Source organism: Lynx canadensis, chromosome A3, assembly GCF_007474595.2.
Source record: "Lynx canadensis isolate LIC74 chromosome A3, mLynCan4.pri.v2, whole genome shotgun sequence".
Taxonomy (NCBI): domain Eukaryota; kingdom Metazoa; phylum Chordata; class Mammalia; order Carnivora; family Felidae; genus Lynx; species Lynx canadensis.
Window position 1 is genome coordinate 45,140,501 of NC_044305.1, and position 19,166 is coordinate 45,159,666.

Consider the following 19,166-nt stretch of genomic DNA (forward strand, 5'->3'; position numbering starts at 1 on the left):
GGCTCAGGTCATGATCTTGAGGTTTCACAAGTTCAAGCCTCATGTTGGACTCTGCTGGCTGACAACTCAGAGTCTGGAGCCTGCATCGGATTCTCTCTCTCTGCCCCTCGCCTGCTCATACTCTGTCTCTCTCTCTCTCAAAAATAAATAAAAGAGATGGGATTCTATATAGAGATTTGATAATTCTATACTTCTATGCAGCTAATAATATAGCTTCAAAATATATAAAACAAAAATTGACAGATATATAAGGGAAATAAACGTACCATAATAGTGGGATATCTTAATCCATCTTTCTCAGTTAATGATCAAGATGATGAAAAAATTAGAAAGGATTTAAAGTATTTGAAAGACATGACTAAAAAATTAATCAAATGGACACATCTAGAGCACTACACCCAACAACTGAAGAAATGGTATACACATTCTTTTCAACCATATACAGGACATGTGCAGAAAATGACTACATATTGAGCCATAGAGCAAATCTCAACAATTTCAAAGATTGTTACTTGGCAGACAACATATTTAATCTACAATGCCTTTAAGACATCAGCAGCAAAAAGATAAATAAAAATAACCATGTGTTTAAAAATGAAGGAATATATTTCTAAATAAATCATGACTCAGTGAAGGAATCATAATGGAAACTGGAAAAAATTTCAGTGGAAAAATATTACATATCAAACGTAGAGAACTCAGATAAAGTGGCACTTAGAAATAAACATAGGGACTTAAATGTTGGTATCTGTAAAGGAGAAATGCTGAATTAGTATACTGAGTTAATATACTGGCATATATCAGAATTAATATACTGATGAAAAGAAAATGAGTGGCAGAATGTAAAGAAAGCAGAAGAAAGAATATAAAAAAGAGCAGAAAGTAGAAAATAAAAACAAATACAGAATAAAGAGGCTGGAACAAAGACAAAAGTATATTCTTTGAAAAGACTAACAAAGTTGACAGACCTTCGGCAAGATGTGTGAGAAAAATCAGAGAATACAGAAAAGGGTCAGAGATTAAGAAGTGCATAGAGCTACGAAAAGATAGCAAAAGGATAATGGAGCCATCATGAATGCAAGGGTATTTCAAAACTTAGAAGGAATGGACAAATTTCTAGACAACTTTAGTTTATCTAAGCTGTCAAATAAAATAAAACCTTAAAATTCCTAAACAATCATGGAAGAAAACAAGTCAGTGGTTAACCCTCTCATAAATAACCAGACTTAGATAGTTTTACCATCAAGGTCTAAATACACAAGAGCACAAACTCTAATTTTACAAAAACTCTTGCTGACTTAAGAGAATGAAACAATACTTCACTCGTTTTGGAAGAAGACATACCCTGTAATCAAGCCTGATAAGGACAGGATGGGGAAAGAAAATTACAGGCCATAAATATAAATGGAACTTTACTCAACAAAATGTTACTCAAATCAGATCCAGTACTGTATAAACCACATTGAGTTTATCCCCAAATTCAAGGTTACTCTAATATGAACAAATTGATAATGAATTTATAGCTTCTGGTAATGGAAGACTAGAAAATGTGTACTAAACCATCCAACAAAGCCACTGAAGAAGTTAGTAAAAAAAAAAAACCTCCCCCCCGCCAAAAAAAAAAAAAAAAAATCCTCTTAAATTCATCAAAGAGCTGACAAGGTGGTGATGGTTGATGGGCTGTTAGAAAGAGAACAGGGTAGGAGCTGATTCCCGGGCAGCAAGAGGCTTAGCTGGGCTTCTGGTGACCTTATGGGGTTGGAGGCAGGGGATAAGAAAATCCCTCCACCAGTGTTCCCAGCTTTGGGCTTCACCCTGGAAGGACAGGTTGCAACTTTTCACTATGTAGGTGGCCCAGAAAACCCATCTTGGTAACAGACTGCCAGCGACCTTAGATGCTTGGCAGAGGCAACTAAAATGTTTCCAGACATTGCTAAATGTCTCCTGGGGTACAAAATCACCTCTGGTTGAGAATCACTACCCTATACATACACCATTTGTATACGTTTTTGGTTTATCCTTCCATTTTTTTCTTCTTCATTAAAAATAACAGGGAGTGCACATATATATTTGTAATCTTGTTTTTTCTTTCACAAAATGTAATTATAACCTTCTGCACCTTACTGTTTTCACTTAATAAAGGCACACTTTTAAAAAATTAAGTAAAGCACATTCTCGACATAATTCTTACTACACTTAAATTTTTTTTTTTTTTTGAGAGAGAGAGAGAGAGAGCGAGCATGTGCACACAAGCAGGGACAGGTGCAGAGGTACAAAAAGAAAGAATCTTAAGCAGGCTCTATGCTCAGAGTGGAGCCCGACACAGGGCTTGATCCCATGACTGTGAGATCATGACCTGAGCTGAAATCAAGAGTCGGATGCTTAACTGACTGAGCCACCCAGGTGCCCCTTTACTATACTTATTAGTGGGTATATGAGTAATGTGGAAAAAGTGTTTTTTTTTTAACATTAACTGTTCACACATAAATTTGTATTTTAAAATCCTAAAATAGTTTACCTTTTTGTCAACATTTACCTTGCACATTCATTTGGTTCCTCTGTGGCATTCTTCAGTAAAATATTTATGAGGTAATGCTAAAAACAAAAAATTAAGTAAAATAAAAACTTTGTTTAGTAGTTGGTTTCCCACATGTTCTGACTGTGTTCCTGGAAGTCAGGAGCTCCTGAAGGACCAGGGAGGACCTGGGGGGAAGAGACACAGGGCTCGGGGGAGCAGCCTGGTTGCAGTCTCAGCCAGGGCCTCCCTGGGCAATTAAGCCAGCATAGGGAAGAGGGTTTCTGGGTGCACAATAAAAACCTAGCAAAGCAACTGAGACTTCAGATAGGAAAAGCTCGGTTTTCTTTTACTTTAATTAGATTATATATTGTACACTAAATTATATATTATAATTATGTACCGTAAGTAGATAAGATAGATTCTGAGATTTGAAAAGCATATTTGTTTGCCTCAAAGTCAGTTGAGGAGAGAACAAATGCTTACTTTTATTCTCTAAGTAATGAATAACCTGACATTGCAAATGATTAGTAGTATTTAATCAGGCTAACAACAGGACTGAATATTTAGTTTATTTCAATTATTCCTTATAAACTCATTGGATGCACTAATGTGGCACAACTGAACCTAAAATTATTACAAAGGATGATTCATTACATAATTAGGATCCATAGGCATGATAAACAGACCTAATAAAAAACACCCAAGGAGCCTATCAGTTATAACTGCGATGTGCTCTGATTCGGATACATTTAATCCCCTGAAAACAGCCTTCTGAAAACAACAACTACTGAAACATTTAAACAATAAAGCAGAACTTTCAGGGATAAGGGGATCAATGCACAATAATAGAAGCGATGGCCACAGAGCTGGAACTAGAAGATGATAAACCTGAGAGTCACTCAAAGGTAGCAGGTACCTTGACGTCTTCGGTTCCTGTGATGACTTCACTGACTTCTGGCACAGACTGCAGCAAAGGGATCTCCCGGTAGGTGTTTGGAAAGCAGACAAGAGAACCAAGAATGGTGAGAGCTTCTGAATGAGGTGCCTGCACACAAAAAAGTGAAAGTGCTCATTTTTCTTTTGCTAAGCCAGAAACTTTACTTAAGCAACAGACTTTACTTTTTCATGATTTCAAGAGGGAATCTTTATTTTATCCTAGATAAGAAATATCGAACTAGGCTGGTTATTTTCCTCCAGGTGAACAGTTAAACAAGACAGGTTTGTCTAAATGAAAAAGCAAATTTCCAAGGAATGGAAAATAACGTTATACTTGAATACAAAAAAGCACTGTGAAAACTGGTCTGCAGATGCATTCAGATTCAGAAAAGCAAATGACTCTATTATGACTTTTACCTTTTATTTTTATGTGTTTTTAGTCTTAATGTTCTTGACAAGGCAGGGTAAGGGATATCAACTTAATATTATTTTTGCTGTGAAGACAGTTAACAAAAATTCATAAGGGAGAAGGGTTGGGGCTGAATTTCAGAAGGCAGGGAAAGAGCACACACCATCCACCAAATTTCCTGTCTCACCAAGAACTACTTTGCAAAATAACACATAGTGATTGACATCTAGTGATACAAAATCACTTGTTTGTCCACTACTGGAATTAGGAATATATCAAAGGAATCACCTCACGCCAGTCAGAGTGGCCAAAATGAACAAATCAGGAGACTATAGATGCTGGAGAGGATGTGGAGAAACAGGAATCCTCTTGCACTGTTGGTGGGAATACAAACTGGTGCAGCCACTCTGGAAAACAGTGTGGAGGTTCCTCAAAAAATTAAAGATAGACCTACCCTATGACCCAGCAGTAGCACTGCTAGGAATTTACCCAAGGGATACAGGAGTACTGATGCATAAGGGGCACTTGTACCCCAATGTTTATAGCAGCACTCTCAACAATAGCCAAATTATGGAAAGAGCCTAAATGTCCATCAACTGATGAATGGATAAAGAAATTGTGGTTTATATACACAATGGAGTACTATGTGGCAATGAGAAAGAATGAAATATGGCCCTTTGTAGCAACGTGGAAGGAACTGGAGAGTGTGATGCTAAGTGAAATAAGCCATACAGAGAAAGACAGATACCATATGTTTTCACTCTTATGTGGATCCTGAGAAACTTAACAGGAACCCATGGGGGAGGGGAAGGAAAAAAAAAAAAAAAAGAGAGAGAGAGGTTAGAGTGGGAGAGAGCCAAAGCATAAGAGACTCTTAAAAAATGAGAACAAACTGAGAGCTGATGGGGGGTGGGAGGGAGGGGAGGGTAGGTGATGGGTATTGAAGAGGGCATCTTTTTGGGATGAGCACTGGGTGTTGTATGGAAACCAATTTGACAATAAATTTCATATATTTAAATTAAAAAAAATCCAGTAGAAAAATAAAGGAATATATCAAAGGAGGCATTTCACAAGATTTCAATTCAGCCAACACTTACTAGCAGCTATGATTAGCCAAGAATAGGGCAGACACCACAATTACAGAGGTATGTCATTCGCCCACCTTCCCATCTGTCCATCTTTTTTTTTTTTTAAAGTTTATGTATTTTGAGGATGAATAGGAGAGGGGCAGAGAGAGAGAAGACATAAAATCCCAAGCAGGCTCCCCGCTCTCTGCGCAGAGCACAAACTGTGAGATCAAGATCAAGAGGCAGATGCTTAACCGACTGAGCCACCCAGCCATCCGTTTTTCTGTCTACCTACTACTATCTAGCAATTATAATAAGGGTGGCAAACACAGAGCTCTCACTCAGTGCTAAGCACTGTTCTAAATGCTGTACAAGCATTTCCTCCTAGAATACCCTCAGCAACCCAATGACCTAGATACTATTATCATTTCTACTTTACAAGTGAGAAAACTGAGGCTCGGAGAAATTCAGTGGCTTTTCAAGTGACAGACCCTGATTTGCACTGAGGCCATCTAATTCCAGGGTCCACACTGGGTCTATATTATTAAGCACCCAGAGTAGGAAATGAAAGGGAGTCTCCCTCCCCCAGAGAGATGGCAGTGTAGCATGTGGAGTGTGGGAGGAAAGGCAAATAGCGGTTATATGTAATTCAGGAAAGCACTTGCTACGTGAGCCATAGAGTAGGGATATCACAAGAACGCAGAGCATTCATCTTTTACCTCGCTTGGTTCTCATCAGCACACAGGTAAACAAAAGACAATATAAAACACACAGAGAGATATTCTATGGGAACCAAAACGAGGCAATGATTTGTTCTGTTCAGGATAGTTGGGGACAGTAAGACCAACCGCTGCTAAAAGTCGCATAAGCCACAGGAGCCAGCCAGGCTGGTGGAGTGAGGGAGTGAGGTGAGGGGTGAGAGGCATGGTACGGGCAGTGGGAATAGAAAAGGCAGAGGACCCGGGCACCCATGGACCTGAAAAAGGCCCCAGGTGCACAGAGCCGGGAGGCCATACAGGCCCTGGAGTTCCCCAGGGGCGGAGTCTGAGAAAGACACCCAGGGCTCTCAGGGAATAACCCCCAGGGCCATGTAGTACAGTTCCCATCTCATTCTACCTGAGCAGTGATGCCCTCAGAACGGAGCAGGAGTGTGGGGTGATGGATGCTCTCAGGGAGAGCAGAGTGTCAGTCACTGAAGCGCAGTACAGGCCAGAGTGAAGGCAGCTATGAGTGCAGCCATAGCATCAGGGATGAAGTCACTGTATCTTTAATGGTTTATTTCATTTTTTAAATACGAAGATTTGAAACCACTAGAGCAAACTGAAAATGTTAAGACTAGCCAAAGTCCGCCAGTGAGTACAGTTCCATGTTATATGACCTGTGGTCACCACCCAGGCCTTTCCTCACCTGACCCCACGCCAGTGATGATGTAGGTGCTAGCTCCCTCGTGCCTGGGAACAACACCTGCACCATTTGGCCCTGGGACACCTTTCTTGGCTCCTAAGGTGGTCTGACAGTCTCAGTGCTGGAATGCCTTGTTTCCTCAGGATCTAAACTCTGGGACACTGAGTGTGGTTCTGTGCCCTCTTCTCTCTCAGATCTATACTCACTCCCAAAGGATATTCAGCCCCAAGATTTCAATGCCTCCTAAATGTTGGACCCCTCAATATTTCTGTCTAGACCAGACTTCCCACCTGAAGTCCAGGTTTGTATGTCATCTCACCTCAGGGGTCCAGAGGGATCTCACACTGACAAGCTCCACCTAGACCACGGTCCTGTCCTTCTGTGTAACCCTACCCCATCACCAGCACTCTGTCCCCTTATCCGAGGCCTTTCCTTTCCTTTATTTTATGTTAAGAAGCAAACTCAAAACATTGTGTCATTCCACCTCTGAGGTCTCCAGCATCCCTGCTTTGGGTTTTTTTCTTTGCATACATCACTTTCTGAGCTGTTAATATTTGTAACCCCCACAAAGGCAGGGGTTAGGTGGTCTTCATCACTTCTCTACCCCAGTGGGTGCTCAATAAATACCATCCTGAGATAAGGGGAGGCTGCTGCTGTCCCTGTTTATCTGACGGACACTGATGGTCTTTCGGGTCTCTGCTTCAGCTTCACTTCTTCCATGAAGACCTTTCTAATGTACGTCTTCCCCTCCACCTCTTACCCAGCAGAATGAACACTTCCTCAGTTGGTGCCCCCGTGGGTTCTGGATGTGATTTTACCGTGGCTGCTAGAAACTCATGCACAAACATTAAACACGTGGTGTACCCATCTGGTTCCTTGAGGCTAGGGGCCTGTCATACTCAGCCAGGCCAGGTCCCAGCATGTAGTAGGCCCACAGTAAACATTTCTCAAACAGCCTTGCTTTGTTGGCCCTCATTATCTGCTGCCCTTTATCCATCAGACAATCTTTTTTTTTTTTTTTTTTTTTTTTTTCAGACTTACCCATCAGACAATCCTGGTTTAGACTTCATTGAGATCGATACCTTCCCCTGAGTGGCTTAACTATTGTGTTGTACATGAGCCTGGCTTGAACTGTGGATTTTTAGATTGCATGCTAGGCTATATAACTAGATATAAAACATCAGATCTTAAATAAAATTAAGGAGTTGTTACACAGCTTTATTCAATGAATGTGGTAAATGACAATACTTTTTTGGCCTAAGCACTGAGCCTAGGATGAGTCCCAATTTACACACAGGAGAATGAGGAGAATGAGGAGAATGAGGCTCATGTGTCTAAGCATATTGTCTAAGGTTAGAGAACAATACAAGGCAACACTGGGATGGAACCCAGATCCGACCCTATAGAGTTCCAGGGTAAAGCATGGGAAGGGGAATATATGCAATACTCTGTCCTATGTGCACACAACTGATCTGTCCCACTGGTGATGGACATTTGGATTAGTTCTAGTTTTAGGCTACTGTGAAGAATGTTTGCTGAGCACAAGCTCCAACCCATCTTTTGGTGACCTGTGTGTGCGTTTCTCTTTCCCTCAGCAGGGCGTAGCAAGGGTACTTCAAACTTGTATTTAACTTGTGTTAGCCAAAAACTTGACTGAGTAGGTGTGCCCCATCACCAGTTCCCCTACAACTTTAAACTTCAAGTTTAAACTAAGAGAGAAATTCAAGGCAATTTATAGTTACTATTCTTTCATGTAACTTTTACATTCACATGATCATATTTTCTTTCTCTTTCTAAAAAAATATATTTTGGAAAGCTACTTTAATATCTTACCTAGCCAAGAGATAAGTTTTCACAGAGAATGACTGCCATGCATGGCATCATCTCTAGAAAGGGTGTGGCATTTTTATAGGAAACCCTAGTATCAAGTAAGGAAACTATCAATAAAGAAGTATGGTTTTCCTTCCTGTATCTTGTGAATTTGTTCAATGTTGATCTGAATGATAAAAAATAAATTTGAAGGTTCTTTGAGAATGATTATCCTAAAATCTTTTTCAGAAACAAAGAAGTATAAAAATTTCCTATTCCTTAAAAAAAACAGTTGAACAAATTCAACATCTTTCTTCCTTTTTTCTTCTACCTTTCTTTTTTATCCTCCCCTTTCATTGCTCTCTCTTTTCCCTTCCCTTTGCTTTTTAACTTATCCTTATAAGAAAAAGTTAGCACATGAAAATACCAGCATGAAATACCACCTATACATAAGGTATTAAAAACAACTTAAATTAAAATCCAGGGTTGGAGTTTGAATTTACCCTGCAGAGGAGAACAGAAGTAGAGTGAAAAAGTAGCAATATATCAAACAAAATTTAGGTAGCTAAATACTCATATTGATTTCAATACAAGTCCCTGGAAAACAGTAAAGCTAATTTTATTCACACCATTTGAAAAGGAAAACAATGAGTCTGAACAGGTAACAGGTGTACAGAGCACAAAAGTGAGAGGCCCTTTATGTGTAAATGTATAAGAGTGTTCTCCCAAAAGACATTAACACATTGCGCTAATAGTGGAAGTAAATGTGGAGATTGCAGATAATCTTTTTGTAGCCATGAATGTTCATTTAGTCCACTCGATTCTCATTGTTTAGTGTAAGAATTTTGCCAGAGTTTTATTGCACAATTAATAATATGTATTCATCATCTGCTTAAAATTTAAGTGTTCTCACATTAAAAAATATTTTGTTAGACTTATAAAAACCAAGATAATAATTTAAAAAATTATTGATAATGTACACTTAAAATTCTCTCTTTACTACAGACATCTGTGTGCCACCATTTACTGGAAAATGCTAATAGACTCTAAGAGACAACTCCTGCTTCTGACTGTGTAAATGTACTGAAACATTAGTGAGGATATGATTTTTCACACTCTGGCCTTTTGATGAAACGCCTTCCCAGTACCAGTGTGTCATCTTATCCTACAATTTCACACATCAGCTGCCAGGGCATCTACCCCAGAGCCCAGTTTCACATTGCACTAATGAGTCAACACCTGTTAAGAGTGGAGAAATCTGAACCTTGTTAGCGATTGTGAAGTCTCCTGGGAGTTTGGATGCTGAGCATTGTCATACTCACCGCCGGCGTGTCTGTACTGAGGACCCTAGCAGCAGCCGTGATGAAGTCCCCCACCAGCATTGAGAAGCCAGGCAAACCCAGGGAGAAGAAGCGGGGTGGACAGTGCCTTATAATGGTATTTAAGATATCCTAGAGGCAGAGATAAGAAAGCACAACTGTAATTTTCAAGAACAAAATTCCAGAGTAGACAGTTCATTTGTATATTGGCCACTATATAATAATCTAAGGGAACGAGGGTCACAGAAATTTTTCAGTAAAATGGGTACTGGGAGATGACTTAGTCCAAGGGCTATTGTACCCATTGTACAGGTAAGAGAAGGGACACTAAGTTGTAAGATGACATGCCCAAAATCTAAATCATGGCATTGGGACTAGCTCCAGGGAATATTCAGGTAGATATATAAATAAGACCTGCAAACACCTATCACTTTCAAAACTCTCCAATTTTCAAAAGTTAAAGTACACTGTTTCATTAAAAAAATCTTTAAGTAGGCAAAGAGATGGAAATGTTCACTCTTCGGATAGTTCTATGTGTTAAACAATGGGAATGAATAGAGCACGGTCACACTCGGGCAGTCAGTGTGGCTCTGGGTACAAGTGAGAACACCAGGTAAAAGTGCAAATGTAGCAGCTGCCATTTATATGGTGTGCAACATGAAGACCCCCGACTGCCGAGACACCTGGTGTTGCCGTGTCTGGAATGGCCTGTCCGTGGTGGGTGGCAGGCTGGCCCCTGCCCACCAGTTCTGTTCTGAGACAGCCACCACATTCCAGCCTGTGGCAGAGCAGAGCTCCACCACCAGATAGTGTTCATGCCACCCACAGCCAGGCCACATCTCTGAAGCCACCTGTGCGAGTGTGTGTGTGCACAGGGAATTAGTCAGAAAACCACAAACTTCTCTTACATACTTCTAGGCCATGCACATTAATCAAACATACTCAACTACTAGAGGTATGTGTCTTGTAGTTATTCAATCTATAGTTAGTCTCAAAATATAAGCCAAGAAGCAAAATTTTAAAAAATCTGATTTCTTTTCTATGGCTATTTTAAAAATCCTTTAAAATAATCCTGGGGCACCTGGGTGGCTCAGTTGGTTAAGTGTCTGACTCTTGATTTGAGCTGGCCCAGGTCATGACCTCACGGTTCCTGAGATCAAGCCCGGCATCAAGCTGTGCACTGACAGTGTGGAACCTGTCTGGGATTCTCTCTCTCCCTCTCTCTCTGCCCCTCATCCACTCGCACACACACATACACACACACACTCTCTGTTTGAAAATAAATAAACTTAAAATAAATGAATAAAATAATCCTGATTCAATTTGATTAAATTAGAACAAAGTAGTAGCAACACACTAAATCCTAACACGTTAAGTCCTTTACCTCATTTCACAATCCGTTAATCTTGAAAGAGAATTTTTATGTGTTCACAATACATTTTTTTTCCCAAGACTTGTTTTTGCCCCTATGTAATGGACTTATTTGGTTTCTATGAATTGTGCTGTTCATAGCCTTAAAATGACTATCCTGTGCTTACTCCATTAGAGCTCATATGTGGTAGTTTACCTAGTACTAATTTAAAGTTTTAGCGTTTCAGCAGAGCTTTTCCTATACCAAAAATACAGAGATAGGTAAACAGACAGATAAAGGAGGGGAGGAAAGAAAAACCTGAACCACACTTCTTCCAAGTTAATGTTTAACCCTGCTTTAATCATGTCCTTTGATACACTTTAGGGTCCATATCAGCCAAGGCAAACATTCTAAGGGGCTGAGCAGATGGACGCTGTAGTTTAGAAAGTGTGTAGTAAACTCATGCTCCAAGAGTGGAACAAAAGATCCACCTTTTTCATAATTAAGCCTCTGATTAATGCCCTGGGCTCCTCACCACACACCTGTAATTACTCACAGAGGTGCGCATTGTGCTGGGCCTTGTCTAGGAATATCAGGCATCAAGCTACCCGGCAGCAGATGGAAGAACATTTCTGTTGACATATGCCACACTGAAAGGATTCATGTCAACCTGGCCAGCAAGGTAGCAGAATGCTGTGTATCTGAAGATTAATAATGCAAACAACCACCATGTTAACTTGGTTATGTTTGTGTTCATTCCATCTGTTGAGATGAGGAACTAAGCCTTGAACCCTGAAGATTTTTAAAATCTTTGGCACAAACTTAAATAAGCCATTTTCACCACTGGAATTTAGAATTTTAATTAAAAAAAATTTTCTGTGACAAGTTTATGGGAATTAGGAGCTAAATCCTTTAACAAGCTAAGGCCAGAATTTGTAAATGAAATCATTTTGCTTCATAAGATTCATGTGTGTAAAAGTGAAGTGCTCTGTAAATGGGGCATGCACCAAAAATTACTAAGTTGCCACCAATGCTAAAGACAGCAGAAACACACGGAGCCGAGATAGAGTCACACGGCTCCCCGCCTCTGGATCTGCGCCAGTCACTTCAACGGAACCTGTTTCTATGGGCAAGAAGATTGGAAAGAGAGGGCAAAATAACAGATGGCTAGCCTACCCTACTATGCCACCCACGTAAGACAGAGCCCTGAGGAGAAGTGGGGCCTGGGTAGCTGTCGCCAGTTAAAGGCAGCACTGGGGTAGGGGTAATGTGGGAGTCAAAGAGGGAACTGAATGGCTAGTCAGCCAAATTATGGCCATATGCCTGCTTATTTTGCTTGTCCATACTGAAATGGAACAACCCAAAGATTCTGTCTTTGTGATGACATGTTAAAATTAGGAATGACTGTGTGGTGCTTAAAAGAGAACAGCTGCATATACTCAATGGAGGGACATCCATTGAGGGCTCCACTCGTATCTAGTAGAATCTTCTTTCACCTTCTCCTCCCACTTTAATCACAGTAAGATCATAGCTATTGCTGGAATCTCTGAAAAAATAAAAATCTTGAGACTCTGAAACTTTTTGCACAGACTCCAAGGCTTCATATATAGACAGGACTGTGCTTCCCAAATGGTCAAATTATTCATGTACAACCTCATGCCTTCTGCCAAATTCACATCCAAAGTGAACATAATTTGTCTCTTTTTCAAAGCAACTCATTTTTTTTAAACTTAAATAATATTATTCTGGAAAATCAGTGTCCTATGTCACAAGTAGAAAATAGTCCTATGTCAATACAGTAACAGTAAATCAAGGCTACTGAATTTTTGCTACATATCACTATCTGATGGAGGCTCCCCTTGTTACAAAGGGCGGTTTGGTCTTCAGGGTGGTGTGAGAGTTCTGTACCTGCTCCAACTGGCCTAGCTGAGAGAGTATCAAGGACTGATGGAGATGAGGAAAGGGGCCATCGTTCTTCCTGGGTGACTGGAGGCTGTTTAGTGAAACCTCTCCTGTGACTACCAGTGGGAAATGCCCCTGCACTCAAACCCTGGTGTGATGAAAAGTGCACTGGGACTGGGGTCTCAAGGCTTAGGTTCAAGGCCGAGTGTATGTGACTGCAGGCAGATCATGTCATGCCTAGAACTTCATGTTTCTCTTCCATTAAATGGGATGACTCCCTCCCACAGAGTCCTATCTAATGACATAGATGTGAACACATGCCTTTCTAAACTGAACTGAAAAGTACCATACAGGAGTAAAGATGGTGACAAGTAAAAAAAATGATTTTTTTTTTTCAAAAAGGAAGGACTCTGAAGGATTTTACTTTCTAGAATTTACTTTGTAGGTTTTGTTTGTAGAATTCTCTGGACTATTATTTTGCTGATATTCGGAAAGAACATTTTAGAAGATTTTGAAGGTGGCATAAATAAGACTCTTAGTTGACATTATCCCAGATATTAAAAACCTCTAGACATTAGTGCTCTCAAATAACATTCCTAGCAAAGCATTATAGCCATTATAATGTATATAATTTCTAAGGCAAATAATAAAATCAAAGCAGGAAAATGGTATTTTTAGATTTTCTAGCTTCCATTTTTCTAAGGAGTTCTAGAATTTGCCTGAAACAAGTGACTCTGGTAGCAAAAATTAGTTTCTTTTTCCATACTCTAAATAGACTAAAAACAATAAGCTAAACAATAAGTCCAATGAAAAATGGACTCTAAAACAGGAATTAGGCGTATTTTTGAGAACTGACCAGTGTGAAGCACAAAGTTCTTTCACATGCTTTTTTCAAAGGAAATAAAATTCATTCTGCAACATGCTGCCATATAGTAAAAAGACCACCAAACTAGTATTTTTCTCCTGTTCCTGGTTAAAAGTCCACACGCATGCTACACAGTGAGTGTGAAAGCTGCACTATAAGATGATAATTGTGAATTTGCAGCTTATCAAAAGATTCCAGCTTATGAGAAAGTAACTGGTGAGAACATCTGTCTCTTATCACTGATCTTACAAAAAATCAGGTAATTCAAATAGAGGCGTGTTGTTTCCTCTCCTCCAAAGCACCGTTCTATAAACACAAACCGCATTCAGCCTGGTAAATGAATCGCTTTAATTGAATGCTATGTACACAGTAACTGGAAAAACCATAAGTGATAAGAAAAACATATGGTGATGGCAACAGAAATTGGTTTATTCATTTTGCATAGTGTTGTTTCTTTAGTTCTCTTATAATTGACCTTTAGAACGATAAATGTGTAAAATAATTTTGTTTATTATGGCTCCAAACCTTCCAACAATTACACAAAATGAAAATTTAAAAGGAAGGATTCATTCTGGAAGCATTTCCATTGTTTACATAATTGCACAGCTATAATTTAGTGCTCATGTTGTTATGGAAAATAAAAAAAAAGGGCCATTACAGGCCATTTCAATTCAAAATATTGCACAGTGGTGTCAAAAATGGGGGAAAATGTTCACTTTAAAGCAGTTTAAAATGGATTAACCCTGTAAACAAAAACATTTCAATATAGTGTTCTATGAAACAGAAATGTTCAAGAAGTAGCCATCGTTCAAACGGAATTAGAAATGTTGCAACTGTACTTTCACACCAATTACATATATATTATTCACTTAATATTTGCTCATGGCCCAGCAGATGATGGTTGTAACACAATAGCCGACCATCTGTCTCCCTGCCTTTCCTTAGCGGACTCGCGCCTGCTCCTCAGGGGCAGACGGGTCCGGTTATGCCACCTAAAGTCACTCAGACCTTCCAGGAAGCCAAACAGAGCTGCTAAGAAATAAAACTCATGTATACAGAATCACTGAACTGCTTCTTTAATTTTTTACTTTAAGAAAAATAAAATGCTGCGTAATGAATAACTTCACCATTTTTCAGGGAACGTACCTGCCTTTTATCTAGAAAATTCTAGAGGGAGCTCTTTTGTTTGGTAAAAGGGAGAATGTTCAGATCTGGTTATCTCATTAATCTGGTTAATGAAAAGGTTCAACTCATTCCACACCCAAGTGTAATTACTAATTATCAAAATATTTGAATGTAAAAGGGTACTTTTAACACTAACCCTGGATATAATTTAAACTTTAACAATCAAAAAGGCAGCCACAATCCTGCAGTACCTCAAGAACATATTTGAAAGTATCAATTATCTCTCTATTAGCAAAGCTCAGAAATGCTGAGTGACAAAAAAAAAAAAAAAGAAAAAAAGAAAAATTAGTTACCAGAAGAACAGATCCTTCAAAGTCTCAAGGCCTGGGCCACTTGCTTCTGCTAGTAGGACTTTGCTCCCTCAGCTCTGTGCAGAAGACACTCTTTACATACCTCAAGCTGCTACCTGGCTTCTTCATGGTCTACATTGGTTCAGGTAGGATTTTTGTTGATAAAAATAAAGCCTTTATGATTAGGGCCTTTAAAAGAAGCATGGCAGATCATGTCTTAAGCACTGAGCTTCCAGAGAAGTCACTGACACTAAACACATAGCAGGACAAAGCTAAAGATTACTTTCAAGATCTGAGTCAAGGAATAGGTAGTATGTGCTATACATTATCTGTTTAAAAGGGCCGAGTATGGTGTGATCTGTTTGGAGAAGAAGCAGAGACTTGTGTAAGTGCTGGAAAAATGTGACCTCTCTGAGTGTAACTACATTATGAAGGCCAGGAGAAATATGACAGGACAGAGTAATTGGGTTCTGTAGCTGGAGAAACAAAGTCACCTAGTACTTCTCACCATGAAATATACTATGGAGAAGACACAGTTTCCCTGACAGCAGTGTACAAAGGAAAAAGGGAGTGAGAAATGTGAAATGAATTTCTGATGGCCACTTGAGTGGCTCTGACCATTTGTATGACATCAGGATTTCAGGAGTGACAGAACATCAGGCAGAGGGCAGAAAAAGTTGATGCAACCCTCAGCCCTAAGGAGAGAGCCTTGAATGTTTTTTTATGACTGCTTGCAATTAATTCTGCATCTGTGAGGAAGAATTTTGCTAGCCTTTAAACTCATCAGGACTGTCTGCTTCAGGAAAAAAAGAGCGATTGGTTGGCTGACTGAGTTTAAGAAACACTATATGAATTTTATTTTATACTAAAGTTGGTATGTCACCAGATTGTCTTAACTGCTTCTTTTTCACTTTGTTGTCTGTAAGAGCTTTATTGACAGTGCTGAATCCTAAACACTAGACCACCAGGGAGAGCTTTATTGAGATATAATTTACATGTACTAAAAATCACCCTTTAAAGTGTATATTTTAGTAGTTTTCGGCATTTTCATAAAATTGTGTCCTATCACCACTATCTAATTTGAGAACACCTTCAAAATGAAACCGTCTACTCATTAGCAGTCCTTCACCATTCCTGCCTATAGGCAACCTCTAATCTGCTTTTCTGTCTCTACAGATGTGCCCATCCTGGACATTTCAGGATACGGACACATACACCACATGATGTTTTTTTGTTTTTGTTTTTGTTTTTAACCTGGCTTCTTTCATTTGGGCAGGTGTTTTAAGTTCATACATGTTGCAGCATGTAGCAATACTTTATTCCTTTTTGTGGCTAAATAATAGTCCACTGTGTTGATATACTACATTTTGTTTATCCAATCATCAGTTAATGGATATTCAGGTTGTTTCCACCTTTTGGTGATTGTGCTGCTATGAAAATCTGTGATCCAGTTTTTGTTTGAATAGTTACTGTCAATACTTTGGGGTATATACCTAGGAATGGAATTGCTGGTTCATAAGGTAATTCTATGTTTAACTTTTGAGGAACAAACTGTTTTCCACAGCAGCTTCACCCTTTCATAGTCTTTTGTTTATTTTTGAGAGAGAGAGAGAGAGAGAAAGAGAGAGAGAGAGAGAGAGAGAGAGAGAGAGAGAGAGAGAGAGAGAGTGAGTTGGGTAGGGGCAGAGAGAGAGAAGGAGAGAGAGGATCTGAAGCAGGTTCTGAGATGAGAGCAGACAGCCTGGTGTGGAGCTCGAACTCATGAACCATAAGATCATGATCTGAGCAGAAGTTGGACAGTCAACCGATTGAGCCATCCAGGCGCCCCACCATTTCGCATTCTTACCAGTAATATATGAGGGTTCCAATTTCTCCACTTGCTCGCCAACATGCTATTTTTTTGTGTGTTTTAAAAATTATTATAACTACTCTAGGGGCGCCTGGGTGGCGCAGTCGGTTAAGCGTCCGACTTTAGCCAGGTCACGATCTCGCGGTCCGTGAGTTCGAGCCCCGCGTCAGGCTCTGGGCTGATGGCTCAGAGCCTGGAGCCTGTTTCCGATTCTGTGTCTCCCTCTCTCTCTGCCCCTCCCCCATTCATGCTCTGTCTCTCTCTGTCCCCCCAAAAAAAAAAAAATAAAAAAAAAAATAAATAAAAATTATTATAACTACTCTAGAGAGTATGAAGTGGCATCTCAATGTAGCTTTGATTTCCATTTCCCTAGTGACTAATCTTTTATTCTTTTCACATCTTTTCACATGCTTTGTTGGCCATTATGATATCTTCTTTGGAGAAATGTCTAAGTCTTTCACCCACTTTTAAATGAGGCTGTTTGTCTTTTGGCTATTAAGTTATAAAACTTTTTTATGTATTCTGGGCATTAGACCCTTAATCAAATATATGATTTGCAAATATATTCTACCATTCTGTGGGTTGTCTTTCACTTGCTTGATGGTAAACTTTGTTGTGCAAAAATTTTTAATTTTGATGAAGTACAATTTTTACATTTTTTCTTCTGTTGCTTGTACTTTTGGTGTCATATCTAGGACTTTTATAGTTTTAGCTCTTATATTTAGGTCTTTGGTCCATTTTGAATTAATGTCTATATATGGTCTGAGGCAGGAATACAACTGCAGACTTTTGCATGTGGATATTCAGATGTCCCAGCACTGCTTGTTGAAGAGACTACTGTTTTCCCACTAAACTGTCTTGGCACCCTTGTTGGAAATCAGATGACCAGAGATATATAGGTTTATTTCTGGACTTTTAGTTCTATTCCATTATCTATATGTCCAACCTTTTACCAGCACCAGCACCATTTTGATTACTGTAGCTTTGCAGCGAGTTTTTTTTTTTTTTAACTTTTTTCATCTTCATTTTTGAGAGAGAGACAGAGACAGAGCATGAACAGGGGAGGGGAATATAGAGAGGGAGACACAGAATCGTAACAGGGCGTAGGCTCTGAGCTGTCAGCATAGAGCCTGACGTGGGGCTCAAACCCTCAAGTCATGAGTGAGAGTATGACCTGAGCCAAAGTCGGATGCTCAACCAACTGAGCCACCCAGGTGCCCCTGCAGTGAGTTTTGAATAGCGAACTCTGAGTCCTCTGGCTTTGTTCTTTTTCAAGATTGTCTTGTCTATCCAAGTTTCCTTGCAATTGCCTAAGAATTTTAGGATCAGCCTTTTCCATTTCTGTAAAAATTGGAATTTTGATAAGGATCCCATTGAATTTGCAGATGAATTTGGGAGTATTGTCATCTTAACAATATTAAGCATTCCAATCCAGGAACACGGGTCATTTTTTGACTTATCTTGGTCTTCTTTAATTTCTTATAGCAATGTTTTTTGGTTTTCAATGTATCTCTTTCATTTCCTAGGTTATATTTATTCCTAAATATTTTGTTCAAATATTCATTTGATGCTATTAATGAAACTGTCTTCTTAATTTCATTTTCAAACTGTCCACTGTGGTGCATAGAAACATAGTTAATTTTGTATATAGATCCTGTAATCTTGCTGAATTAATGTATTTATTCTAATAGGGGATTTTTGTGAATGTTGCAATTCCTTGGGGTTTTTATATACAAGATTATATTGCCTGTGAATATAGATAGCTTTCCTACTTGCTTTCAAGACTGGATTCTTTTTATCTCATTTTCCTACCCGAATGCTCTGGCTGTAATCTCCAGTACACCACTGAATAGAAGCACTGTGAATGGACATCCTTCCTGATCTTGGGAAATTGTGGAAGTCTAAAATGGAAAGACCTGTTGTTTCCGGGGTGGGAAGAAACCCAGAGCCTGTGATGTGGTATCCACACCTCAAGTAGCCTTTTCTCAAAATATTTTTGGGGATTAGCAAATTACAGCAAGGATGTTCAGGGTGCTTGGAGATCAGATGCACTAAGAACTCACCCTCTGTCGTATGAACTGAGTTGTTCTCTCAGCCCTAAGTCCTCAGCAATATGAACAGAACATAAAGCCCCTTTTACTCTGACCAACACAACACCCTTCTTGCAGCCCATGGATTGGGGGAGCTGCTTTCAATGTATGCTTCCTATAATGGGCATTTCACAGCTCACTGGGGAGACTAACAGGGAGACGGCAACCCCAC

The 19,166-nt window shown here is 39.5% G+C and overlaps 1 protein-coding gene across 3 annotated transcripts in view; it reads right to left on the reverse strand.

Annotated features, from left to right (window-relative positions):
- RALGAPA2 (Ral GTPase activating protein catalytic subunit alpha 2) overlaps positions 1-19,166 on the reverse strand; it is a 324,646-nt gene that overhangs the window by 141,190 nt on the left and 164,290 nt on the right. For all 3 annotated transcript variants that reach the window (XM_030310205.1, XM_030310203.1, XM_030310204.1), the window contains exons 24-26: positions 9,466-9,594; positions 3,435-3,563; positions 2,537-2,595 (exon numbers count right to left, since the gene is read on the reverse strand). In XM_030310205.1, coding sequence (XP_030166065.1) covers positions 2,537-2,595; positions 3,435-3,563; positions 9,466-9,594 — 317 coding nt within the window. The remainder of the gene's footprint in view (positions 1-2,536; positions 2,596-3,434; positions 3,564-9,465; positions 9,595-19,166) is intronic.